This window comes from Papio anubis, chromosome 4 (genome assembly GCF_008728515.1).
Source record: "Papio anubis isolate 15944 chromosome 4, Panubis1.0, whole genome shotgun sequence".
NCBI classification, from domain to species: domain Eukaryota; kingdom Metazoa; phylum Chordata; class Mammalia; order Primates; family Cercopithecidae; genus Papio; species Papio anubis.
This window is the reverse complement of record NC_044979.1, coordinates 51,631,360-51,658,603: the sequence shown is the minus strand read 5'-3', so window position 1 is coordinate 51,658,603 and position 27,244 is coordinate 51,631,360. Positions and strand designations below refer to the sequence as shown.

The window sequence follows — 27,244 nt, the reverse complement described above, 5'->3', positions numbered from 1 at the left end:
CTGGTCCGATCCTTCATTCAGGAAGGTAGTTAGTAAATTGGCATTCTGGTTTCATATGTCAGTGAGATTCTTTAATGTGAGCCTGCTTCTGCATGACTGGTCCATTTCTGTTACATTTCTGAGACTGAAGGCTGATGTCCAGGAATTATGCTGGTAAATTCACCAAAGCAGTCATGTGTAGAATAGTGGTTAAGAGCAAGAGCTTTGGAGTCAAGACAGACAATCCTGGATAAAATGTGGGTCCTGTCACTTACTAGGATGTATGATCTTGGCTTTCCTGTGCCCTACTCTTTCATCTGTCAAGTGATGACATTAACATCCACCTTAAGGTTGTTGTGAGGTTGAATGAGATGATGTACTTTCGATCAGGGTTTCTCAGCCTCGGTACTGTTGACATTTTGGGCCAGGTAATTCTTTCTGTTCAGGGCGGAGCGTTTGGTGCATCGTAGGATGTTTCCAGCATCCTTAGCCTGTACCCAGTAGATGCTAGTGGCATCCCTCTAACCCCCTATAGTTATGACAATTAAAATGTCACAGAGGCGGAATCCCACCTGTGGAGGGCACAATAGGACTTGGTTAAGAGTCACTGGTCCAGGTGTATAGAGTGGTGCCTGGGGGAAAGAAAGTGTTTTATGGTATAATAATGGGAATAGTGGTACCAAAGATGATACTACTTTCGATGCCACCCTGAGGGCCCTAGGAAGACATTTGTCAGCCTTTCATTTATTCTTTGTACTTAAATTTTTTATCTATGCCAGAATAAACTCCATATAGATTAAATAGTACATGTAAAAAGCTCTACCTTTAAACAACTGAATGAAAAAAGAAGTAAATCTTTAGATTTGCAAATAAGGAAAGGGTTTTCGAGGTCAAAAGAAGTGATACTTCTGTGATGTTTAATGTTGGGTTTAAAACACATTGGGAAATTTTCTTTCCTCATAGATGTCATGACATTAAAAATAAACATGCATAATCTATAAAAACCTTGTAGTTATAATTGAAAAGCAAATTGGATAAAATGATTAATATGACAGATAAAGTGGTATGAAAATACTAATTTAAGTCAAAAAGAAAACCAGATATTTCCTATAGATAAGGACAAAGGAGGAAATACAGTCGTCCTATAAACATTTGAAAATAGTTCAAATTTAGTAATTTAAAAAATTTTTTAAATTATTTAAATTGGCAAAGATTTTAAACAATAGCATCCAATTCTGTTGTACAGTTAGGGAAGTGTTATTACATATTTTTTATAGGACAATGGATAGGTACAGCCCTTCTAGAAAGAAACATGGTGATAAATGTGCCCTAAAAATTCTCATACCATTTAGACCCCCAAAATAAGTTTAGGAATAACGCCTACAGCATAATCTGAAATGTAGACAAATATCGATGCATGAAAGTGTTTATTTCAAAGTTGTTTTAATATAAGCCAGCTAAATGTTCAGTATTGGAGAAGTAGTTATTTACAGCATATGGTAATCTGCAATCCTTAAATGCAGTATTTACACAGTGTTTCTAACGACATGCAAAATTCTTATAGTGTTAAATGAAAAAAGCAGGTTTTTAAGTTGCATATGCAATATCAACTCAACCCAGAAAAAGACTGGAAGGAAGTATCCAAAATGTTAATATTTGTCCCTGAAATACACAAAACGTTAATATTTGTTCCGTAATATTTAGATTATGGATAATTTGTGAAAGTTAGTCACAACTATATGATTAAATTGATCATTTCATGGCAGACAGCCTTTTCTTTTGTTTCTGTTCTTTTAGGTAATGTTTAGATACTATGCCTTGGAAATGAAAATGAAAGGGTTTAGGCTATGTTTCTCTAAATGGGAGAAATCAGAAAGTGTCAATGCCCAAAAATACAGCTTCATTTTTAAGTAAATTATAAATTGCAATGTGAAACCAGTTTTGGAGGGTAGACTGCTTCCCCTGGTTGAGGTGAATTAATGGTTTTTTATACCGTGGTACTCTTTTTGTTCATTAGGTGTTAACGATGTACTCATTGCAGTATGGTTTTTGATGAAACAATCTAAGATGTTCATTTCTGTTTTTATAGTATGTGCAGAAGCTTATAATCCTGATGAAGAAGAAGATGATGCAGAGTCCAGGGTATGTAATTTACTGAATGAATGAATTTTAAATTGATGCCCTTGTCATAGCTAAGGAAAATGATCATAGAAAAGATTTTTTTTTTTTTTTGAGACGGAGTCTCGCTCTGTCGCCCGGGCTGGAGTGCAGTGGCCGGATCTCAGCTCACTGCAAGCTCCGCCTCCCGGGTTCCCGCCATTCTCCTGCCTCAGCCTCCCGAGTAGCTGGGACTACAGGCGCCCGCCACCTCGCCCGGCTAATTTTTGTATTTTTTAGTAGAGACGGGGTTTCACCGTGTTAGCCAGGATGGTCTCGATCTCCTGACCTCGTGATCCGCCCGTCTCGGCCTCCCAAAGTGCTGGGATTACAGGCTTGAGCCACCGTGCCCGGCCATAGAAAAGATGTTAACAGGCATTCAGGTTAACAGGAGTCATAATGGAATTATTTTGACTATTTCTTTTCCTAGTCTCATCTCCAATAGCCTACTCCTGCTGAGTCTTGCAGAATTATTTTTATCCGAAGAGTATAAAGAGATATATTTTATCTCTTTACAAAATATATCCTGGTGAGGAAAAATGTTTTCAGCTGTCTTTCTCATAGTGATAATATTATTTTTCTTAGACAGTGTTTCTAGTAAACAAAAATACTGGGAAAGACCTTCTACTCCTCTTAATTTATAACAACAGAAAGTTACTCTGAAACAAACAAATCGCAGTAAAATCACATCCAGTGTGTCAGTACAGCAGTTAGGATTATTTTTTAAATCTGTGAGTCTTCATCGTTTGCTCAGCAGCTGACTTCTTGCAGGCCCTAATGTTTTTGTAAGAATTTGTCCCCTGTGATTTCAGCAGTTTTTAAGCTATGTCTTTCAGCTCAGTTCTATTGTTTATTTAGTAAAAAGTAAACTGAGAGATAACTATGCCTGGAAATGGAAAGTAATTAAATTTCTGCACCACCCTCCTCCCCTTTTTTTGAGTACGTATGTTGCAAAAGTGCCTCTTGTTTCTTTGGCCTTAAACAGTATAAACAAAAACTTATTTTTGTAGCTCTGAATAGTACTTAAGTAAGATTGAGGTTTCTTGTGGAGAAGCAGGTACTACGTCCCTAAGTCATTACATCATTAAGCTCCTTGAAACATATGTAAAATCCAGTGGTATCAGGAGGCTTACAACATGGAAGATCTTGAAATCCCATTTTATTCCTGGACCCATGGGGATTCCCACTACCAGGGTTGTGGAAGCTCATTTCTCACTATTAGAACTTCAGTGATTTTCATGAAGTTTATAAATCCTAGCCTGGAAATGATGTTTAGGATTAAGGTATTTTTACTAATCTGTGATGTACTGTTACCCCTCTGTATAGTCTGAAAAACTAGACCTTGCCTACTATATACTTTACTATACCCGTATACTGTATCTAGCAGAAACAGTACTGGGTGGCATTGAAGATAACATGCATTCTTTATATGTGTGTATAAATGGATATGATAAAATTTAGTAATTGGGATAAGAGCAATCGAGATGAGCTGGTTTAAATTAATAAAAATCTAAATTAATGAACATTTGCAGTACCGTTTAAAAACAATATGCAGTATCTCATTGATTCAAAAGCTGTTAGGCCTTGAATTTTAGCTGCCATTTAATTCATGAGGTAAATAAAGTGTTTTGGCAGGTTCACTCCAGCTAATTTCTAACAGTTTTGTTGGGGAGGCTATACCAGTTAAGATTCATTTGGCTGTGTAAAACCTAACCCTATCAAGACAAATGTGAAAAAGAAAACACTGGGGAGAGATTATCAGACAAATGCTTGGAGATCATATTGAACTGCAGAAAGCATTCAAAGGCCAAGCTGTAGGCCTGGCAGGCAGGAGCCAGCTCGCCTCTGGGGTCCATCAGGAGCCAGAGTGTAAGACTTAGCATAGTGTCTTTGAAAGGGGCTCAGCTACTCATCTCTGTTACTGTGTCTTTCAGTTCAAAATTCCAACTTCCCAAGAGTTTCTGATGCACCCAGCTTTGGCCCAGGGTAGGGCCAGGGTCAAAAAGTCCAACCTACTTGGGAACCACTTCTATAAATAAGGACAGTTACTAGAGGAGGAGGAATCTTTGTGGTTGGGCCTTTACCGTAAGAGCTGTCCCCTGTAACACTTTTTAAAGTTATTTTTGATAGTTTTTTTTGGTATTTAATGTATTAATTATATGTTTGATTATAGCAAAGTACCTTAGGTTATCAATTAGGTTGAATATTCTCTCCTCTAAATGTGTTACTAAAAATTGTACTTATTTTGGTCTCAAAAACTATGAGGCATACCACACCACATGCTTGGGAATGATTATTACAGATTTCAAAATTATTTAGATCCAGAAGCATATTGGGAAATATCTATAAGGAAAATGTATACTGTGTTGTGATAAAATTACATTTCATTTGGACATTTTATATTACTTCTGAGACTCACCAAATCCTTAAGTCTGTAGTATAAACAGAAATTTATCCTCTGATACGAATTCAAAGAAAATGTAAATACTTAAGACTCATTTTGGAAAATAACAGATTTTAGTTGGAATGCCTTTAATAAATGAAAATTTAAGAGTTGTCTAAATCTAGCATGTAGAAACTGGTAGAGAACAGTTGATAAACTTAAGGGTAGAGTATTTCTATGTTTCTCCACAAAAATTTTTTGGAGTTCCATCTGCATATCTGGTCTGGTGCTAGATGTAAAGTGGTGAGCAAATGGACAAATCTCTGCCCTCTTGGAGCTTACAGTCTAGAGAGAGAAGCAGACAAGTGAATACATTAATGAAAAGTTAAAAAACATGAAGTGCTAAGGAAACAGCGAAACACTGTACGGATCCAAACACAAGCCCCAAGCCAGCAGGGGCTCTGATACTCTGGAATGGTTGAAACAAGCATCCTTGAGGTGAGGCTGGAACGATGGGCAGGCAGAGAGTCTTGCCAGAAGCCCCTTAGGGCATTTTAGATGGAGCTGAGCCTGGCATCGGGGAAGGCAGGTGGAGCTGGGCCAGATGGCTGCAGTGAGGGTAGAGAAGGAAGGAATGGGGATTTAATTCTCACCAAACGTGATGGAGTCCATTGAGGTTTTAAGCTGGAGAAGGGAGTATCCTGATTTAAATTTTTGAAAGATTATTTTCAGCTCCGTGTGGAGAATGGATGGGACAAATACGAAAATATCTTGTATAGATTTCTCTTGCCTAACAACATAGATACAGTGTTTTGTTTTGTTTTGTTTTTGTTTTTGTTTTCTGTTTTTTGATTTTTTTGTTTTTTGGTTTTGGAGACAGTCTTGCTCTGTCACTCAGGCTGGAGTGCAGTGGTACAATCTCAGCTCCCTGCAGCCTCTGCCTCCTGGGTTCAAGCGATTCTCATGCCTCAGCCTCCCGAGTAGCTGGGACTGCAGGTGTGCACCAACACATATCTGTCTAATTTTTGTATTTTTAGTAGAGATGGTGTTTCGCCCTGTTGGCCAGGCTGGTCTTGAACTCCTGGCCTCAGGTGATCCACCCACCTTTGCCTCCCAAAGTTAGGATTACTGGCGTGAGCCACTGTACCCAGTCGATATACAGTGTTCTTTAAAGAAAATGTCTAAGTTTAAACCTTACTTATTAACTGGTTTTCTTTTCTTTTTTTTTTTTTTTTTTTTTTTTTTTTTTAATGGAAAGGCAGCAAAAATTTAGAGCAGAAGTTGGCAAACTTTTTTTGGTAAAGTTTTTTTTTTTTTTTTTTTAACTGAAAAATGCACTGTTTTCCGAGAGTAAATATTTTAGGCTTTGAGGAGTCAACTACTTTGCAACTACTCAGTTCTGCTGTAGTAGCTTGAAAGCAGCTGTAGGTAATACATCAATGAAAGGCACGTCTGTTGTGTTATATTAAAGCTATGACATTTGAATTTGAATTTAATATAGATTTTATATGTCAGGAACTATTATCATTTGTTTGATTTTTTTTCCCCCAGTCATTAAAAAAATGTAAAATTATTCTTAGCCTAGAAGCCATACATACAAAAACAGCTTTGCTTGCAGGTGTAGTTTGCTGGTCCCTGGTTTAGAGTATAGACTCTGTAGCTGGCCTGGCTGGCATGAATCCTGCTCTGTACCTTATGGACTGGATGACACTGGACAAGTGATTTAGGCAAGTTGATTTCCTTAACTCTAAATTTCTTAACTTGCTTCATGGGATCTATCACTAGGATAAAATGAGTTAATATTAGTAAAGCCTTAAAATAGTACCTAGCATGTATTTATGCTACGTTTGTTTAACAAATAACATTTTTATCTGAAGTCAGGAATGAATTTTAATGAAAACCAAAGTGGCCTCTGGTACACTAAAATCACAGTTTGGGTGTATTGCTGAGGCCTCAGTGACCCAGAGACAGATCCCTGAGGTGGGATCACGCCAAGCCCCAGAGGAAAAATGGGGGAGAGCATCTTCAGAGCAGGTGGCTACAGTGCAGAGGAGCCGCAGTGTCAGAGACTGCACCTGCTTTCTGACTGTTTACTTTCCCCAGCGAAGAGGGATTTTACTGACGAGGTTGATTACAGAGAGTGGACTCTGGGTGCTGAGGAGTAATGGCAGGGTAAGGGAAAAGGGAAACAGGAGGAGAGCAGTAGACCATAGTGATGGAGGTGGGGCAGAGAAACAAAGACTACTTAGAAATGGTCATTGGTTCGGGCACGGCGGCTCGCGCCTGTAATCTTAGCACTTTGGGAGGCCGAGGTGGGTGGATCACGAGGTCAGGAGTTCGAGACCAGCTTGGCCAAGGTGGTGAAAAACCCTGTCTTTACTAAAAATACAAAAATTAGCTGGGCGCAGTGGCGGGCACCTGTAATCCCAGCTACTTGGGAGACTGAGGCAGGAGAATCGCTTGAACCCAGGAGGCGGAGGTTGCAAGGAGCCGAGATCGCACCACTGCACTTTAGCCTGGATGACAGAGCAAGACTCTGTCTTTAAAAAAAAAAAAAAAAAAGAGGCCGGGCGTGGTGGCTCACACCTATAATCCCAGTACTTTGGGAGGCCGAGCCGGACAAATCATGAGGTCAGGAGATTGAGACCATCATGGCTAACATGGTGAAACCCCGTCTCTACTAAAAATACAAAAAAAAATTAGGTGTGGTGGCGGGCACCTGTAGTCCCAGCTACTCGGGAGGCTGAGGCAGGAGAATGACGTCAACCCGGGAGGCGGAGGTTGCAGTGAGTCGAGATCGCACCATTGTACTCCAGCGCCTGGGCGACAGAGTGAGACTCTGTCTCAAAAAAAAAAAAAAAAAAAAAAAAGGTACAAGTGGTCATTGGTAAGAGAGGTAGCAGGAAGAAGAGAGAAGAGGAAAAAGCTGGATTTCTGTGTGAAGGCTTATAGGAATTGAAAGGGGTGGGGAGAAAGACCTGAAATTGATCAGAGCGAAGCAGGCACGTGATACTGATGCACTCTCCCCCCTATCCTTTCTGAGAACAGAGCTTCTCAGCAGGCAGACATCTCAGTTGCTTCGGTTTGAAGTTCTGGATGGATTTTGTGAAGTAAGAAATGACTTTCTGTTTTGTTTTAGTGTGTTAACCTTCCTTATTTGAAGTAGGAGGAAGTGAAGTTTGGTTGGTGTGATTTGGTTAATACCTAAATTGTAAAGGTTACTTGTGCAGCAGTGGATGAGGAGGCCCCGGGATCTGCTTTGTCTGTGTTTGTGCGTCATCTTAGACTCTAGTTTGAGATGAATATTGGGCAGATAGTAAACAAAGGTTTACATCTACCTTACCTTAGAGGGGAAAGTGCAGTGACCCTTTCTCTCACTAGCTCATAGTTCTTTCACGTAGTCTATACATAATGCAGATAAATGGTCTACATATCAATAGTTTACATATAGATAGTGTATCGATACTATAAATTTCCTCAATTCTTTTCAGGCTTATAATTTTCATTATTTTTTAGCCATCTGATATGGTTTGAAATGCGGATTTAAATTCCCCATTGTGACTTTTGATGTTTGTGGCTGTAAACTCCACTGCTGCCTGATTCTGTGAGCTCTGATGGTGGGGCCGGCTGCCTGAAGAGGCAGGGCACCTGCCCATCAGCTCTCGTGGTCACTCTTTGAGTGAGCATTGGAACAGGAAAGGGTGGTGTATAGGTCTTCAGGAAACCAACTCCCTGTCTGCTGCTTTTAGGACTACCCTTGCCCCTCTAACTCATTTCATAGTTACAAACTGCTCATGTTCACAAAAGAGTGGACCTTTTGGTCCAAGTCAGTTGAGCCTCCTGCTCGTGAAAAGAGACTCGAGAGATAGCAAGCCACACTTACACACAAGGCATTCTGCCACTCTTCACCCTCTAGAATACAAGTTTAATGAGAATATAGCACACTAGTTTCCTTGAGTTCCTTGTAAAATCAGTGCACCAGCCAGCCTCCTTGGACTCTTTTTTTCTCTGGAACACATACTGTCTTGGAGTGGCAGTGCATGATTGCTTACTCCCTTCTAAAAATCACTTGCTTGCTGTGGGGCAGGTACATACCACATGTGTAAAAATATATTTAAATGTATAGTGCCTTATACATTTAAACATTTTACTTGCTTTCAGGGACCTTATCAAGATTCAAAAGAAAGAACTACATCCTGAAAGAGTGTTAAGCTCAGTAGAAACAGAATGACGACAGTCCAGATTTTCATTGTAGCTGCTGACACCTGTTGTCCTTTTGTACGGGTCCCCACTGGCTGGGAGCTTTGGGGTCTTCCTAGTCAGTCACAGTTCTGTACATAATGAACTAGCTAACCTAGGGGAAAATATGCTTTTGAAAAACATTTCGGTGCTATATTGATGAATAGATACCAACCTCCCCCCTCCACAAGGTGAATTATGTTCCTCTACTTAGTAGGCTCATAATTACCAGTCACCAAAAGTGAATCTCAGCACCAATCTGAAGTGAACTTGAACACTAACAGTTCTTCTTTCTAACATTGGTTCTGATTTTTGTTAGTTTTTTAAGTCTCTTTGAGTGAGATGGTATTGGCTAATGTCTTTGTTTTTTAAATCTGGTGTCCTTTTAGATTATACATCCAAAAACTGATGATCAAAGAAATAGATTGCAAGAGGCTTGCAAAGACATCCTGCTGTTTAAGAATCTGGATCCGGTAAGATAAATCTTAATAATATAAATGGATATTTTTTCCCCCAGTGACAGTGTCAAGAACTGTGCAGGGTCTTGAGTTTTGCGCTTTTTGTAAGCTGACATCACCCTGGGGTGATGGTAAAGGCCCCCTTGCAGATGCTTGCATGCACAGTAGGTTGAACTGCAGGAGAGGAATATTGAGTTTGGGGGAATATACTGCTGTTGGAGCAAGAAGTAAACAAGCCTGAGGTGTGTGTCCTATGGAAGATGTTATCTCATCTCTCAAGATACTATGGCCCAGGTAAAAAGAGGTTAGGACCTTGCACTCTTTGCACCCAGCGGGGATATGCAGGGATGCTCAGGGCCCATGCAGGGTTGTTTCTCTTTACAGCCAGTAATAGTAATTATATTTGAATGTGTATAAACTCTATATTATATAGATTAAAAGTAACATTTCACTTGACTTTAAGGTGAGGGTTTTTTGTTTGTTTGTTTGTTTGTTCTTTATAAGGATTTGGAAATCTCTAATCTTTGGGTTTGGTATTTCTAGAATACCCACTCTTGGTATGAGTGCGTGTGCTGTTCAAACTTTGCCTTGCACTGTGATGTACATGTTCTGCTTCCTTCATCTCAGATTATGCTTAGTCATTGCTATATAGTCATGTAGGAGCAAACCTCTGCTGCCATATTCCAAGTGTGAAAATAGAGTCAACTTTTGTGACTTACCTCTGCTTTTTCTTTGGTCAAACTCAGCATCTTTGAGTTTTTGGTGATGTCCTAGAGGAGAAGCATTAAATCAAGACCTGCTCTTTTTAAAATGAGGTCTTCTTAAAAAGGACATTTTTGTAAAGATTCAGGTACTGCATCATACCAGTTCTATACTGTGTCATACTTACACTCAAATATTTTTAAAATCTCCTTTGTTTCTAGTATAATTTATGTTTATATTATGTCTTCCAGGAACACAGTACATTGTGTGACTTTGGAGATTTATGTTAGGTCCACACATTACAAGTTTGTCTGTCCGTCTCTGAGGCTCCATTACTGGCTTTGACAGACCTGAATTTGACCAGACCCAGGATCCATCAGTCACTTCATCTGTCCATTGTCTGAGGGCAGGAACTGTGTCTTTTGTATCTTTGCTTCACTCTTTACGTAGCAGATGGCTCGCGGCTCTCTACATGCACTAGGCTCTCAAAAGAAAACATGGGACTGAGACAAGAATGCTTTATCCTTTTGTTACTGGAAAGAGGTCCTGATCCAGACCCCAAGAGAGGGTTCTTGGATCTCGCGCAAAAATGAATTCAGGGTGAGTCTGTAAAGTGAAAACAAGCTTATTAAGAAAGTGAAGGAATAAAACAATGGCTGCTCCATAGACAGCAGCCCCCAGGGCTGCTGGTTGCCCATTTTTATGGTTCTTTCTTCATGATATGCTAAACAAGGGGTGGATTATTCATGCCTCCCCTTTTTAGATCATATAGGGTAACTTCCTGATGTTACCATGGCGTTTGTAAACTGTCATGGTGCTGGTGGGAGTGTTAACAGTGAGGATGACGAGAGGTCACTCTCATGGCCATCTTGGTTTTGGTGGGTTTTGGCCGACTTCTTGACTGCAGCCTGTTTCATCAGCAAGATCTTTATGACCTGTATCTTGTGCTGACCTTCAGTCTCATCCTGTGACTTAGAATGCCTTAACCATCTGGGAATGTAGCCCAGTTGGTTTCAGCCTTATTTTACCCAGCTCCTATTCAAGATGGAGTTGCTCTGGTTCATGCACCTCTGACACTTTTCTAGTTATCTAAGTATACATATTTAATCCTAAATAATAGTTTCGGATAGATTTGTTATTTGTAATAAAATGATGGTGTTTAAATAATATCTAACTCAAGTCTTGTTAAAAGTTATGCCAGGCCGGGTACGGTGGCTCATGCCTGTAATCCCAGCACTTTGGGAGGCCGAGGTGGGCATATCACGAGGTCAGGAGATCGAGCCCATCCTGGCTAGCACAGTGAAACCCTATCTCTACTAAAAAAATACAAAAAAATTAGGCAGGCATTGGGGCGGGCGCCTGTAATCCTAACTACTTGAGAGGCTGAGGCAGGAGAATGACATGAACCCGGGAGGAGGCGGAGTTTGCAGTGAGCCGAGATCTTGCCACTGCACTCCAGCCTGGGTGACAGAGCGAGACTCCGTCTCAAAAAAAAAAAAAAAAAAAGAGAAGAAAAAAAAAGCTAAGCCAAACCCTTGAACATAGTTACAGTCTCATGGTATGAATTCATTAGTTCAGAGTGGCCCTCATATATCCTTGTCCATTCAAGTTTCTTTGCTCAGTTCATTCAAGGCATATTTACCGAGTACCATCACTTAGCAGCAGTGGGAGTTAGTGCTGAGGAAGCAAAGACCTGGTTCAGTACCCTGAGCTGGTATCAAAGCTAGCCTGTGGATCACATGATCACATCGCAAATGAAGGACCAATGTAGTATTTAACTCTTTTGCTCCAGAGTCACACAGAAGGCAGTGGTAAAATCAATCCTTAGTTTTACACTTAGAGGTAGGCTTTATTCAAGAATTCTTTATTTTTTTATTAGAACTTTACATGGGAGAATTTCAGAGGTCACCAAGAACAGTGCTCTCAAGCTTTAATACGCTGATGTATCATCAGGGGATCTTGTGAAAATGCAGATTTGGATTCTCGTGGTCTGGAGTGGAGCCTGAAAAGTCTGCATTTCTCACAAGTTCCCAGGTAATGTTGATGTTCTTGACCCACAGCATACTTTGAATACCAAGGACTAGAGCTAAATGTGAAAATGTTCAAGTTCAGTATTTGGTTGCTGTTACGTATGTTATGTTTGCATGCTTTCCTATTCAGTGAACCAGTATTTTAATGCTTCAGCGGGGACTAAGTCGTGAACTTCTGATGTCTGTAGGGTAAAGTGATACACAGGCATAAATGAAATCATTGCTAGTTATGCTTTCCTGGGATGTCGTTTTTTCTGTTCTGTTTTTTAAATTAAATTGATCTTCCTTGCTATTTCAACTTTAGCTCTTTAAAAGCATTGTGAAAATTTTGGTTGCATTTAAAAGTATTAATATTTAAGAAAGCTTTTGCTAATATAGTCTGGCAAGGAGCATCTTTGCTTAGTGTGATTATTTTGTAAACATAGGAGTGTTCTAGACTTTTTTCACTGCTTTGCTGGAAGTCTTCAATATGTATTTTAAAAACCAGCTCATAGAGGGAAAAAAATTCAGTTTCTGAATTGTCACGATCGAATGTTTTATAGAGAAGAAGCAAATGTATTTACATAGTAGTTTTCAAAAGACCCTTTTTTGAATTTGAGCTCAGACCACCTTGAATTACTCCCTTACTATTTAAATCCTTCTAGAGATGATATAGGATGTAAGTAAGTAAAATTTATTTTTCTCAGCAAATTACCACCTGGAATAAGACTTTTAGCCCAAAACATGGCAGATTGGTGGTTTTAGTTTAAGCTCATACTATAAAACAGCTTTCTAGTTTTTTGTGATACACATTATTTACAGTAACCCAAATGTGTTTTAATTGAATTACATATTCAGCTCAGATAATCTGCTTATCATGCAGCTCCTTTCATTTTAATTTCTTGACTACTCACTATTTCAAGACCTGTTTAAGGTATTGGAGGCCACAGAGATATTTAGAGATGTTTTTTGTCCTTTTGGAATTTATAATTTAATGAGGGTACAAACACATCTGCAAAGCATGTTGGGAAAACATGATACATGCTGTAATATGGTCAGGGCACAGTGAGAAGATGTCTGTCTCTTAGCTTACCTTAATGGTTCAGAAAGCTGGAGAGGTCACTGAGCTGTGCCCCCGAAAATGAGGAGGGAATCACCAGGTGAGGAAAAGTACAGAGTATTATCACTAGAGCCTAAAGTGGCAACCGTCCGGTGATGGATGGCCGCCATCTAGTGATGGGAGTGATGGAGCTAAGATATGGGTGCTGTATCAGGAAGGCCCATTCTTTCTTGAATGCTGTGCTGTGGCACTGGACTGCCTTGTAGGCAATGGGCACAGCTGAAGAATTTTAGTCAGAGAATGTAACTATCAGATTTTTCTAAGGTCACTTTGGTGGTAATGTCGAGGAGGAGTTGAAGAGGGGAGAAAAATGGGGGAAGCAGACAAGAACAAAAGAGTGGAGCCCAGTAGAAAACCAGGTCATGATCTAGGGAAAAGAAATGGGTCTGAACTCCAGGGAAGGGGGAAAGGGACAGACAGAAAAGAATGGTTTCACAAAAAAGGATTAGCAGAATTTGGTACTTGGTGATCGATTTTGTTGGGGACTGAAGGAAAGTGTCTAGCTGGAGTGACTGTGAAGTTGCTACCTTTTCCTGAAATGGGAAAACTTGAAGGAGGAAGGGGAAACTACTAATTAGCAAGAAGAATGATCTTGGCTTTGTGTCTACTATCTCATTTGAATTTCCTGAAGTCATTATTTGGCTTGAAAATCTTGCACTTCCTAGACTTCAGAACATTTTTCCTTGGAGAGCTGTATATTCATATGTTGAGCACAGCGTTTATAATTATTAATCTCTTTGAAGATATTCTTTTCATGAATATTTTAATGCTCCACTCAGTAGGCCATTTTCCTTCTGAAATATTTCTAATTTGAGGCTAACTGAAACAATTTTCTTAGGCTATATGATAGGCTCTTTCATTAATGAAGAGTAAATTGTTATTTCTTAAGTGAGTCAGAGCCCTTTACTGAGCTCAGTCTTGAATTGGCATTCTGTAGGAGAATTAAATGTGGATTTCCTACAGTAGTTGTCAGTCATCATGATAAGCCTCTGCATATTAAATATTTCCTAAGTTCTTTTCACTCTGTGCATAATTATGGGGAAATTACATTTTGATTGACTAGAACAGACACCTGTCTGTATTTTATCAGGAATTGCTTTTTCATATATCCATGTATGAATTCTTCAGTTCTATAATGTTTTCAAATGCAGCTAATTCCAACATCACAAAATAGTTAATGTAGCAATTTATTTCATCTTTTTTCCCCATTTGACATTTAGAGTCAGAACCAATCAATAAAGCTGATGTTCACCCTCTACCTGCCTTAAAAAAGTCAACATATAAATAGCAAGCAAAACAAAATATTAGTAAATCATTTAATCAGCTTTTATAATTTTGATAGGTGACCATATGTTGCCTGAGTTGATGAACTCATTTGGGTAGAGTGGTCCCTGTGGGGCCAATTAGCGCTACATCAAGAAAGGTCTGTTTCACTGCTACCTTGGCTTCATCTTCAACCTTGGCTACATCTTCAACCTTGGCTGCTGTTCCGCAAAAAGATGCCAGAACTCACACAGGGACCCAAGAAGGGGATGAAAACCACTTCCTGCAAACCCATCATCATCATTCTTCCGAAAGTTTTTCTTAGCCCGTATGAAGATGTAAAATTATGTTCTCAGTTTAGAGTTTTTTTAGTTAATTAAAAAATATAAATCAGTATACACGTAAAATTGACAAACATTCAAAAAGAACAAAAGAGTAGTCAGTGAAAGGAAATCTCCTTTCCACCTCTGCCTCTCAAACCCAGTTTTTTAGGAGCACGTTCTTTTAGTACTATCTTGTATATTTTTCCAGGGTCATGCAATACACATACAAGTATATTCTTTTTCAAATTTTGGTGGCAACAAAATTAACACACTGTTATGCCCTGTTCTCTTTCTTTCTTTCTTTCTTCCTTTCCTTTATTTCCTTTCTTTTCTTTCTTCTTTTTTTTTTTGGAGAGTCTTACTCTGTTGCCCAGGCTGGAGTGTAGTGGCATGATCGTGGCCCACTGCAACCTCTACCTCCTGGGTTCAAGTGATTCTCGTGCCTCAGCCTTCCGAGTAGTTGGACTACAGGTGTGCACCACCATGGCCAGCTAATTTTTGTTTTTTGAGTAGACATGGAGTTTCGCTGTGTTGGCCAGGCTGGTCTGGAACTCCTGACCTCAAGTGATTTGCCCGCCTCAGCCTCCCAAAGTGCTGGGATTGTAGGCGTGAGCCACTGTGCCTGGCCTGCCCTGTTCTTTTCAAATTTAACAATATATCAGTATTTATAGAGGTTCTATATTCTTTTTAAAAAATATGTTCATCAGTATTGTTTATACAAGTTTAAACTAGTAGCTTTTATGTATTATAAAGCTAAATCATGATAACACATTAATGTTTTGCTGTTGCCACTATGTTATAATTGTACATATAACAGCAGATTCCAAGTAACCAAAACAATATTTAAAAAGAAGAACAAAGTTGCAGGATTCACATTTCCTAATTTTAAACTTATTGAAAAGCTACGGTAATCAAAACAATATACTGGGCTGGGGTAGACATATAGAACAATTGAATGGAATTGAGAATCTAGAAATAAATGTATATACTTATGGCCAATTGATTTTCCCACAAGAGTGTTAAGACCATTCAATAGAAAAAGAATAGTTTATTCTACAAATGGTGCTGAATCACTGGATATCCACACACAAAAGAAGAAAGCTGGACTCCTTTGCATATACCAGAGTTAATTCAGAAGGGATCAAAGGCCAAAGATATAGGAGCTTAAACTATAAAATTCTTAGAAGAAAACATAGGAGTAAGTCTTTATGGTCTTATATTTAGCATTGGACTCTTAGACACCAAAAGCATAAGAAGAAAATAAAAAAGAGATAAATAGGACTTCACACAGATGTAACATTTTTGTACCTCAAAGGGCATTATTTTAAAAAGTGAAGACAGTCTGCAGAAGAGAAAATTATTTGCCAATCATATATCTGATAAAGATCTGGTATCCAAAATACATAAGTAACACAACTCAACAGTAAAAAGACAAAATTTCCAATTTAGAAATGGGAAAATACCATTTCATCCCCACCAGGATAGTTACAATTTTAAAAAAGGAAGATAAAGTGATTAATTTTATGTTATGTGAAGTTTACCTTAACAAATTTGTAGTTCCCTCTCGCCACTCCTTTTCAACATAGTGCTAAAAGTCTTGGCTAATGCAATAAGACAAGAAAGTGTAGTGAAATGTATTGAGAAGGAAGAAATGTACCTGTCTTTTTTCACAGATGACATGATTAAGTAGAAAATGGGAAAGGCTTCCAGAGCTAGTAAGTGATTATAACAAGGTTGCAGGATACAAGGTTAATATACAAAAGTTAATCACTTTCCTTTATATCAGCAGTGAACAAGTGGAATTTGAAATTAAAAATACCATACCATACCATCCCCCCAAAATTAAATATTTAGATGTAAATCTAACAAAAATATGTATAAGATCTATGTGAGGAAAACTATAAAATTATGAAGGAAATCAAGGAAGAACTTAATACATGGAGAGATTTCCATGTTCATGGATAGGAAGACCTAGTATTGTCAAGATGTCAGTTTTTCCCAAGTTGATCTGTAGATTCACTGCAATCCCAACAAACTGATCCTGAAGTTTGGAGAGGCAGAAGACCTAGCAGAGCTAACACAATATTGAAGGAAAAGAACAAAGTTAAAGTACTAATACTAACTGACTTCAAGACTTAGTCTAAAGTGACAGTAATCACAACAGTATAGTACTGGCAAAAGAATGTACAAATTGATCAGTGGAACAGGACAGAGAACCCAGTAACAGCCCCACTTAAATGAAGTTAACTGATCTTTGACAAAGGAGCAAAGGCAACACAATGAAGTAAAGATAGTCTTTTCAACAAATGGTGCTGGAAAAACTAGACTTCTGAAAAATGAATCTAGAAATGGACCTTATATTCTTCACAAAAATTAACTCAAAATAGACCACAGATGTAAATGTAAAATACAAAACTATAAAATTCCTAGGTGATAACATGGGAGAAAATCTAGATGACCTTGGATTTTGTGATAACTTTTTAGATGTAACACCAAAGGCACATCCATGAAAGAAAGAATTGATAAGCTGGACTTCATTAAGATTAAAAATTTCTTTGCTGCAAAAGACACATCAGCAGAATGAAAAGATGGTCTCAGACTGGGAGGAAATATTTGCAAAAGACACAGCTTGATAAAGGACTGTTATCCAAAATATACAAAGAACTCAACAGTAGTAAACCATCAGATTAAAAAATGAACCAAAGATGTTAACAGACATCTCGCTGAAAAAGATACACAAATGGCATATGAAAAGATGCTCCACATCACATGTCACCAGGGAAACGCAACTTAAAACAACAATGAGATACTACTGCACATCTATTAGAATGGCCAAAATTCGGAACACTGACAGCACCAAATGCTGGTGAACATAGGTGGTTTAAGAACTCATTGTTGGTGAGAATGCAAAATGGTACAGTCACTTTAGAAGATTGTTTAGTGGTGTCTCTTACAACTAAACATACTCTTACCATCCTCTCCAGCAGTAATGCTCCGTGGTATTTACTCAAAGGAGTTGAAAACTTAGGTCCACACAGAAACCTGTACACAGCTATTTGTAGCAGCTTTATTCAAAATTGCCAGAACTTGGAAGCAACCAAGATGTTGTTCAGTATGTGAATGGATAAATAAACTGTGGTACATCTAGACAGTGGACAAAATGAGTGATCTTGTTATGAAAAGACATGGAAGACATGGAAGAACCTTAAATGCATAATATTAAGTGAAAGAAGCCAATGTGGAAAGGCTGTGTGCTGCATGATTCCAACTATTTAACATTCTGGAAAAGGCAAAATTATTTGCAAGGCAGCCCTTGTCACTGCTAGACAGCTCTCATTCCTGGGCAGGTCTTTACATTGTGCCAAAACCTTCATGAAACTTCCACCCAACAGTCCCAGTTATGGCCTCTAGAACTACTGATGTCATGGTTTGAACAGAAGATAGCTGATGTATTCTCATATAGGTCTTCTTTTCTGTCATCTAAATGCCTTGTTTTCTGAAATTCCCCCATTGCAGGTTTTCACATTTCTTGATTACCCTTCTTTTAGTGTTCTCTCGCTGCCAGTGACTCCTTTGAAAGAAAGGTGTCTGAAAATCCCTATATGCCTACAGCAGCAGAGCTTTTTGGTGAATGAATCTATGACAGTTTATTTATCCAGTGCCCTGTTGATAAACTATTAGTTTGTTTCCAGTCTTCTGCTATTGTGATGCAAAGAAAAATGGTGATGCATTTTATAAATAGCTATATAATAACTTCCTAGAAAAGGAACAGTGAGGTAGAAGATTATGCATATCTGAAATTTTATTAAATTTTGACAAATTGCTTTTTTAGAGTTTGTTCCATTTTACCTTCTCACCAGAAGTCTGTGTGAGAATGCCTCTTTTCCCACACGGTCTCCAACACAGTGTGATATTCTAACATTTGTATCTTTTTGAATCTGGCAAGTGAAAAGTGGCATCTCATTTCGATTTGAATTTGGATTTCTCTTCATTTTGAGAGAAGTTGAGTAACTTTTCATGTTTCTAAGAATCCACCTTTCTCTTTTCTGGAAGCTTTGCAGATCTTTTATCTTTAGTGTTCTAAAAACACATTCTTTCATCCTAGTGTGGGGATTTATGGTCATTGATTGTGCTGGGTACTTGAGTGTGCCCTTTTGGTCTGAAAACCTGTGTCCTTTGGGTCTACAAAATTCATCCTGTATTGTTTATATTTCCTCCTTTTTGTTTTCTCTGTTACTGTGTCTTACACTCCTTTCTTTTCATCTCTTTATTGACTTTTTTTTTGAGGTGTTTGGTGATTTATCTTCTTACTCTTTTATTTACCTTTAAAGAAATTGTAATGGTGGATACATGTCTTTATACATTTGTCAAACGCATAGAATGTACAACACCAAGAGCAAACCCTAATATAAACTATGGACTTCGAATGATAATGATGTCAGTGTAGATTCATCACTTGTAACAAATTTGCCACTCTGGTGGAGGATGTTTATCATGGGAGAGTCTGTGCCATGTGTGGGGGGCAGAGGATATGTGGAGTATGTCTGTACTTTCTGCTTAATGTTCCTATGAGCTTAAAACTGCTTTAAAAAAGTCTATTTTATTTTTTATTTTTTACTTTTGAGACAGAGTCTCACTCTATTGCCCAGGCTGGAGTGCAGTGGAGCAATCACAGCTCACTGCAGCCTCAACCTCCCAGGCTCAAGCAGTCCTCCAATCTCGGCCTCTCCTGAGTAGCTGAGACTGCTCATTTTTTTGAGACAGAGTCTCACACTGTTGCCCAGGCTGGAACTCAGTGGTGTGATCACAGCTCATTGAAGCCTCAACTTCCCAGACTCAAGCAGTCCTCCGACCTCGGCCTCCTGAGTAGCTGAGACTACAGGTGTGCACCACCGTGCCCAGCTATTTGTTTTGGTAGAGACAGGGTTTTGCCGTGTCGTCCAGGCTGGTCTCAAACTCCTGGGCTGAAGCAATCTGCCTGCCTTGGCCTCCCAAAGTGCTGGGATTGTAGCCATGAGCCACTGCACCCTGCCAAAAAAAAATCTGTTTTAAAGGAAAAAAAAAAAAAAGAAAAAAAAGATCATCATATTTTTGATTTCCAAGCTACACATTTTTCTCTGATTTGCTCTTTTCCTAACTATCCTATTTTGTTTTTTGGTCTCATGGATATATCATCTTAAATGTCTCTGCAAAAGCTCTCTATGATTCCTGAAATATCTATTTCATGTATTGTCATTTTGCTGTTTATCTTAGTCTTGTGGGCTACCAGGGGAGCAACATAAAGCTGATTTAGAGCTCTGGGTAAGTAGGGCAGATCTGTCAACCAGTGCACTGTTTAGCTTGAGCTGACAGGGAGCCAGCTGTTACATTGGGGAACCCCTAAGTCCTACCAAGTGAAGGTTTTTGTTCTAGGGCACCAGTGTTCACCGTATCTGTTCTAGTTCTAATTTGTTTAGTTTCTCTCTGATCTTTTGTCTGGGAAGAGTTGAGAGTCCACATTTGGCTGCTAGGCATTCTGTATTAGGGTAGAGGGATTTTGAAGGAAGGTGTCAACTAATCTCTGCAGGACTTTAAATCAGTCCACTTGTTTTTAGCTTTGTGTCTCAGTCCCACGCCGGCAGAGCCAGGTATTACCCACTTGGGAGCCTCCTGGTGCTCCACAAGGCATATTGGCCCCTCCACACTGCAGTCTCACCTGTGCTACTTGGGGCAGCTCTCTCTGCCACATGTTACTTACCTTCGCCCTGAAACTCTCTCATCCATCAGTTTTCCCTTCCTGTACTCTATACAATTGTAGATTCATCTTCATATGCCTTGTAACATTTTCATGTGGTCTCAAAAGGAAGAGAATCACATGTGATCTGTTATCCTCTCTATCCAGAATATCTTGTTTCTTCAACCTGTGTTTTCCTCTTGCATCTTTTTTCCGCTTTGAATCTATCTTCAACTCCTTAATTTATGTATAATAGTAATTGATTTTGGCATGGGCAGTTAGCATTACACCTTTTGTATACCCATAAGGAGTGACCTGACCAAGGGCTCAGAGCTAATAAGTAGCAGAACAAATAACCCTCTAAGTCTTTAGATTTCCATTATATTGTATTATTTCCTCATATCCATTTATTCTGTCTTTTCGAAGTTCTTTGAATTATTCTGGTATTTGTTCTGATTAAAGATTTCTTTCACCTCCTAGTTTATTCTTATTAGTTTGAAGCTTATCCTTGAGCCTTGTCAATCACACTTTGGCAGAATAAACATTTTACATAGTTTAATTAGTTGTTGAATAATATTTTTGATGTTTCTGACAAATCTGCCCTAGTGAGCCCAGTGGTTGCAGCTTGAAGCCAACCTTAGTGACAGTGAATAGTGACATATTATTTGCCACAGTCATTTTTGGTTCGCTTTGTTGTTTTTCTATTTTGTTCTGTTTTTATTTTGGTGCTAAACCAAAAAGAAGATTGGAATCAGGATCTAAATTCACCAAGTATTTAGGTTATCTGTACACAGATTTTAGTGATGACTAAGGAAGTTTTTAAAAATGGGTATCTTTAAAAGAAATTTGAAATAATTCCTTACTAACCTGATCCTTTTAGTTGCTAAGATTATATTTCACAAGGTATGTGGTGGTTTGGTGGTTAAATTTTCATTTTAAAGTGGTGATAGTTGCAAATATTCTGAAACAGACTAATTATAATTACTTTCATTCAAATACTGAATATGAAAGTATATAATCATTTTTATATATTTGTAATATAATTATTTGTATGTGGTAAGAAAGACTACTGTGTATTTTTCTGACAACATTTAATGGTAGTTATGATATTTCCATTTCTTTGGACTTGTTCACAGAAATATAATTATGGTTACTTAAGAAAACATGTCCTAGATAAATGTAAAGATTATATCCCATCTTTTTTAAAAATAGGAGCAGATGTCTCAAGTATTAGATGCCATGTTTGAAAAATTGGTCAAAGATGGGGAGCATGTAATTGATCAAGGTGACGATGGTGACAACTTTTATGTAATTGATAGGTAAGTTTTGTCCAGCCTTACTATTGAAATTTAAAGAACCTTTTGTGTAAAATCTCAACCATTATTATGGCAACTGACAGGTTAATACAGGATAGTTGTTATTGCCACTACTCTAATTACTACATAGTAGGCACTGTAAACCTGTTGTGAGTACATGCAGTGAAGCCACAGTGGATCATGAAAAGAGGCATAGGTTATAGAGGAACTGATGACTTTTGGTTAGTCTAATCTGTAAATGTCAGTCATTTAACGTGAGCATCTTCATTTGCCAAATTCTAATTGAGAGATGTGTGATGGCATTAGTATGTACTAGATGCCTATTACAGTAAGAACAGCAGTATAATATGGCATCTAAGATGTTAATTCGCAGTAGACTTCAATTGGTATTTCTTAAAAGTTCTTTTTTTAAAACTATGTAAAACATGCTCATGGTTTAAAAAATTCAGAATTGGCTGGGTGCAGTGGCTCACGCCTGTAATCTCAGAACTTTGGGAGGATGAGGCCGGTGGATCACTTGAGGTCAGGAGATCAAGACTAGCCTGATCAACATGGTGAAACCCCGTCTCTACTAAATACAAGAAAAATTAGCCCGATATGGTGGTACACACCTATAATCCCAGCTACTTGGGAGGCTGAGTGAGGCAGGAGAATTGCTTGAACCCGGGAGGTGGAGGTTGCAGTGAGCCGAGATTGCGCCATTTGCACTACGGTCTGGGCAACAAGAGTGAAACTCCGTCTCAAATAATAAATAAATAGATAAATAAATAAAAATAGAAAATGCAAATACTTCACAGGGGCATAAGGTGAAAAGTAAGTCTGTCTTCCTGCTGCTTCAACATCATCCAGTCTGTATAGTGAGTAGTTTGTGCATCCTTCCAAGAATTGTATATTATTATATTTGTCTTAAAAACTCTATAATTATTTAAAGAAATCTTACGTTTATGTTGAAAATCTATTTTCAAGAAATTTAAGTTGTGCTTTACCTCATCATAGAACAATGTGCCTTATGCAATAGATGAATCCTAAAATCTGACAGCAGAGCAGCCTGAGCTGACTCCTTATTTCTTCACTTTTGTAAAACAATGATGAGTGTTCGCATCCCTGACCCCTCCCCTTCTGTGTGGAACGCAGGTCCTCTCCCAGCCTGACTCACTGGATTATGTTTTCTCTCTGGGTCAGGTTGTGTTCACCTCAGAGGTCTTGGTGAAAATGACCTCTTTGGTCTCCTGAAGCCTCATTTCATTATTTTGGCTCTGTGGGTGGTATCTTTCATGCATCAGTCGCTCATGCTCTTTAAATCAAGAGTTTTCACTGATTGTCCCATTCCCTCATCCCTAATGCCTGGTGACCTATGACTGAAGCATTAGCCAAGATTTTAGAGTAGAATAAACCAGTTATCTATATGTGAATCAAAATAATGATTTTTATATCATTAATAGCTTTCATCGGTGCAACACCTCAGAAATGCACCTAAGTGTGTTTAATTGTAGAAGTATATGAGAAACCCTAACCCTCTACGATCTTAATCATTTAGTGGGGATTTTTGACTTTCAAAACTGCCTTACACTTGTATATAGTCTATTCCCTTTTCAGTTAGATCCTAGTCACCCATTTGATAGATGAAAACATGCAGGCACACAGAAGTAACAGCACTTGGTTCAGATCACCCAAATGACTGGGGTAGAGCCAACTCCACAGCCAGGTCTCTTGCCCTGTTCATTCTCTTTCTGGGGCTCTGCCCTGCCTGAGGCCTCACATTATCAGAGAAGAAATCTGTGTGAAAAAAACAGCCCAAGGTTTTTTTTTTCTTTTTTGCACAGTCTTGCTCTGTCGCCCAGGCTAGAGTGCAGTGGTGTGACCTTGGCCCACTGCAACCTCTGCTTCCCAGTTTCAAGCGATTCTCATGCCTCAGCCTGCGGAGTAGCTGGGACTACAGGTGCCTGCCACCACACCCAGCTAATTTTTGTATTTTCAGTAGAGACGAGGTATCACCATGTTGGCCGGGCTGGTCTCGAACTCCTGACCTCAGGTGATCTGCCTGTCTTGGCCTCCCAAAGTGGTGGGATTACAGGTGTAAGTCAGTGTACCCGGCCTAGCCTGCGGTATTTTAACAGACTTTAGACTGATGTGATTTCAACTGTACTGGTAGCTCATTTTACTTTTCCTCAGCACATTTTGCTGTGTTTTACCCTATTCAAAGTAGTGAGTGTAGAGAACAGTTTCAGTGCAAAAGTGTAAATAGTTTAGTAAATTGAGGAGTTTAATCTATAGCATTGCTAGTCTGAAAATCTGAAATGCTCCAAACTCCAAAGCATTTTGAGCGCCAACATGATGGCACAAGTGGAAATTCCACACCTGACCTCATGTGATGGTTCACAGTCAAAATGCAGGCACACAACAGCTTATTCAGCATCCCTGAAGGTGTTAGTGTATGACGTACAGTAACTTTAATCAGAACACAGCATTGTAGGTGGAGACTGCAGGCCTGCCATTGTTTGTGGTTGCTCTTGTTTGGCAGCCGGTGCAGGTACTCTGGGGATGCTGCTGTGCTGCTTAGTTACCCCAAACACATTATTTTTTATTGTATTAATGGTATGTCATATTTTTTACTGTTGAGTACTTATGTGTGAATACAAGTAAAAAATGATGGCTTATTGGTAGCATATAAATTGAGAGTCAGGAATGATGGTAATGCTGAACCAACCACAGATTGTTCACATGGGTGGCTGAGATAATGACACCTTTGCTTTCTGATGGTTCAGTGTACACAAATTTGGTTTCATGCACAAGATTACTTAAAATATTAAATAAAATTATCCTCAGACTGTATGTATAAGGTATATATGAAACATAAATTAATTTTGTATTTAGACTTAGATCTCATTCCCAAGATAACCTCATTCTGTATATGCAAATATTCTAAAATCTGAAAATGTCTAAAATCTATAACACTTCTGATTCTGAAAATTTTGGATGAGGGAAACTCAACCTGTACTTGAAAAATGATTATCCATGGGACAAATTCTAGTAGTTTCCCTCGAAACAGTCATTCTATCCATGAATTACATTGAAAACCAATTCTTTTCCTTTTTTTTTGAAATGGAATCTGCTCTGTTGCCCAGGCTGAAGTGCAGTGGCGTGGTCTCGGCGCACTGCAACCTCCGCCCTCCTGGGTTCAAGCGATTCTCCTGCCTCAGCCTCCCAGGTAGCTGGGATTACAGGTGGCTGCCACCACGCCCGGCTAGTTTTTTTGTATTTTTAGTAGAGGTGGGGTTTTACCATGTTGGCCAGGCTGGTCTCAAACTCCAGACCTTGTGATCTGCCCACCTCAGCCTCCCAAAGTGCTGAGATTACAGGCATGAGCCACTGTGATCTGGCCGTGAAACCAATTATTTTCTTCCTTAGTAATAATATCTATTGTCTATCATGTTTCTGCTCTTATTGCTTCTTTATTATTAATAATCCTTTTCTTTCTTTTTTGGAGGGACAGGGAGAGTGTCTCACTTTCTTGCCTAGGCTGGAGTGTAGTGGTGCAGTCGCAGCTCACTGCAGCCTTGAACTCCTGGGCCTAAGCGATCCTCTTGCCTCAGCCTTCCAAGTAGCTAGGAGTACAGGCATGTGCCACCATGCTTGACTAATTTTTCAGTTTTTTGTAGAGACAGAGTCTTGCTATGTTGCCCAGTCTGGTCTTGAACTCCTGGCTTCAAATGATCCTCCCATCTTGGCCTCCCAAAGCATTGGAATTAGAGGCATGAGGTACCAGGCCTGGGCATAATAATTTTCTAATGTTAAAAGCCACTTTTTTTTTTTTTTTTTTAGCAGCACAGCCCCACCCTTTGTCTTTGTTAGGGTTTAATCAACAGAATATAAGCCAAAGAATTTTTTCTGTCTGCCCTCATAGGTGCAAGCCTTGAAAGCGTGTTCTCTGATAAAATACAGTATGTGGAAAGTCAGTCATCCACACGAAGAATGCAGTTTACATGAATATAGGGTCTGGGTAATATGAAGTGCAGTGACATGCAAACTGAACCTTATTTGCCTAGAAAAAGAACCCCAGTTAAAAGATAAGCACCAAAAAACTGTGAAAAGACCAGAGTTAGATATCTAGTCTGAATTTCTACTTTTTAACTTTAGAATGGGGGTTGATCTAAAGTAAAGGGCCAGAGAGTAAATACTTTTGGAGTTGCAGGCCGATATATTCTCTGTTGCAACAACTCAGCTCTGCAGTTGTAGCATAAAACCAGCCATAGATAACACATAAACAAACAAGAGTGTTTATAATTGCAGCGAAACTTTATTTACAAAAGCAGATAGCCAGTTTGTGGGCTATAGTTTGCCAACCTCTGCCATAGATTATAAAGGACACTAGTAAGTTTTGTAGAGTAGTGGCTAACCAAATTGCTATAGCTAGATTCTTCTTAAAAAGTTACTTTCTTCTGATCACAAAAGTAATAATATGTTCATGTTACAAACAGAAACTCTTAAATAGCCAATGTGCCTAGAATCCCTCACTATTCTTGTGCTCTTAGATAACTATAGTCAGTGGTTTGATAAATGTTTCTTCAGATGATTTTCTTTCATTTTTTAAGGCTAATTTTTTTGTAGAGATCGAATCTTGCGATGTTGCCCAGGCTAGTCTTGAACTCCTGGGCTAAAGTGATCCTCCCACCTTGGAATTCCAAACTGCTGGAATTACAGGTGTAAGTAAGCCATCACACCCAGCCTCTTCAGATGATTTTTTTTTTTTTTTTTTTAAATGGAGTTTCGCTCTTGACGCCCAGGCTGAAGTGCAGTGGCACAATCTCGACTCACTGCAACCTCCACCTCCCGGGTTCAAGCGATTCTCCTGCGTCAGCCTCCCGAGTAGCTGGGATTATGGGATCCCACCATCACACTTGGCTAATATTTTATATTTTCAGTAGAGACAGGGTTTCACCATGTTGGCCAGGCTGGTCTCAAACTCCTAACCTCAGGTGATCTGCCCGCCTTGGCCCCCCAAAGTGCTGTGATTACAGGCGTGAGGCCTGGCCTCTCCAGGTGGTTTTTTATGCATATACTATTTGGTTATAGTCTTTAGTTATAGTTTTATCATTTGTTATTCCAAATTTTTATTGGTTAGTTCCATTTTTCCCAGCAGGCACATGGTCTGGAACAGATGGCACAGATGGATTCCCCTTTATTACTTGTCATCGGAGGGGATAAACAGGCTGGAAATACGATTTTATTTCACAGGGCTCTTTTCTGAAATAATGTTTTATTTTAATGAGATTTTATTTGAATTAACCTCCAATCTACATATGTCCAACAGAGGCACATATGATATTTATGTGAAATGTGATGGTGTTGGAAGATGTGTTGGTAACTATGATAATCGTGGGAGTTTCGGCGAACTGGCCTTAATGTACAATACACCCAGAGCAGCTACAATCACTGCTACCTCTCCTGGTGCTCTGTGGGGTTTGGTGAGTAAAATATTTATTTGACCTGAATGTTATGATTTGTAGCAATTGCTATGACAGTGTTACACATTGCCACATGTAGTATTTTAATTTAAAGATCATCAGTCATCAGGTAATTTA

General features: G+C 38.9%; 1 protein-coding gene across 1 annotated transcript in view; it reads left to right on the top strand.

The window, feature by feature from the left end:
- The window catches only part of PRKAR2B (protein kinase cAMP-dependent type II regulatory subunit beta), a 112,565-nt gene that overhangs the window by 72,398 nt on the left and 12,923 nt on the right, over positions 1–27,244 (top strand). The window contains exons 3-6 of the mRNA XM_003896456.5: positions 2,069–2,121; positions 9,148–9,231; positions 21,559–21,665; positions 26,974–27,127. Coding sequence (XP_003896505.2) covers positions 2,069–2,121; positions 9,148–9,231; positions 21,559–21,665; positions 26,974–27,127 — 398 coding nt within the window. The remainder of the gene's footprint in view (positions 1–2,068; positions 2,122–9,147; positions 9,232–21,558; positions 21,666–26,973; positions 27,128–27,244) is intronic.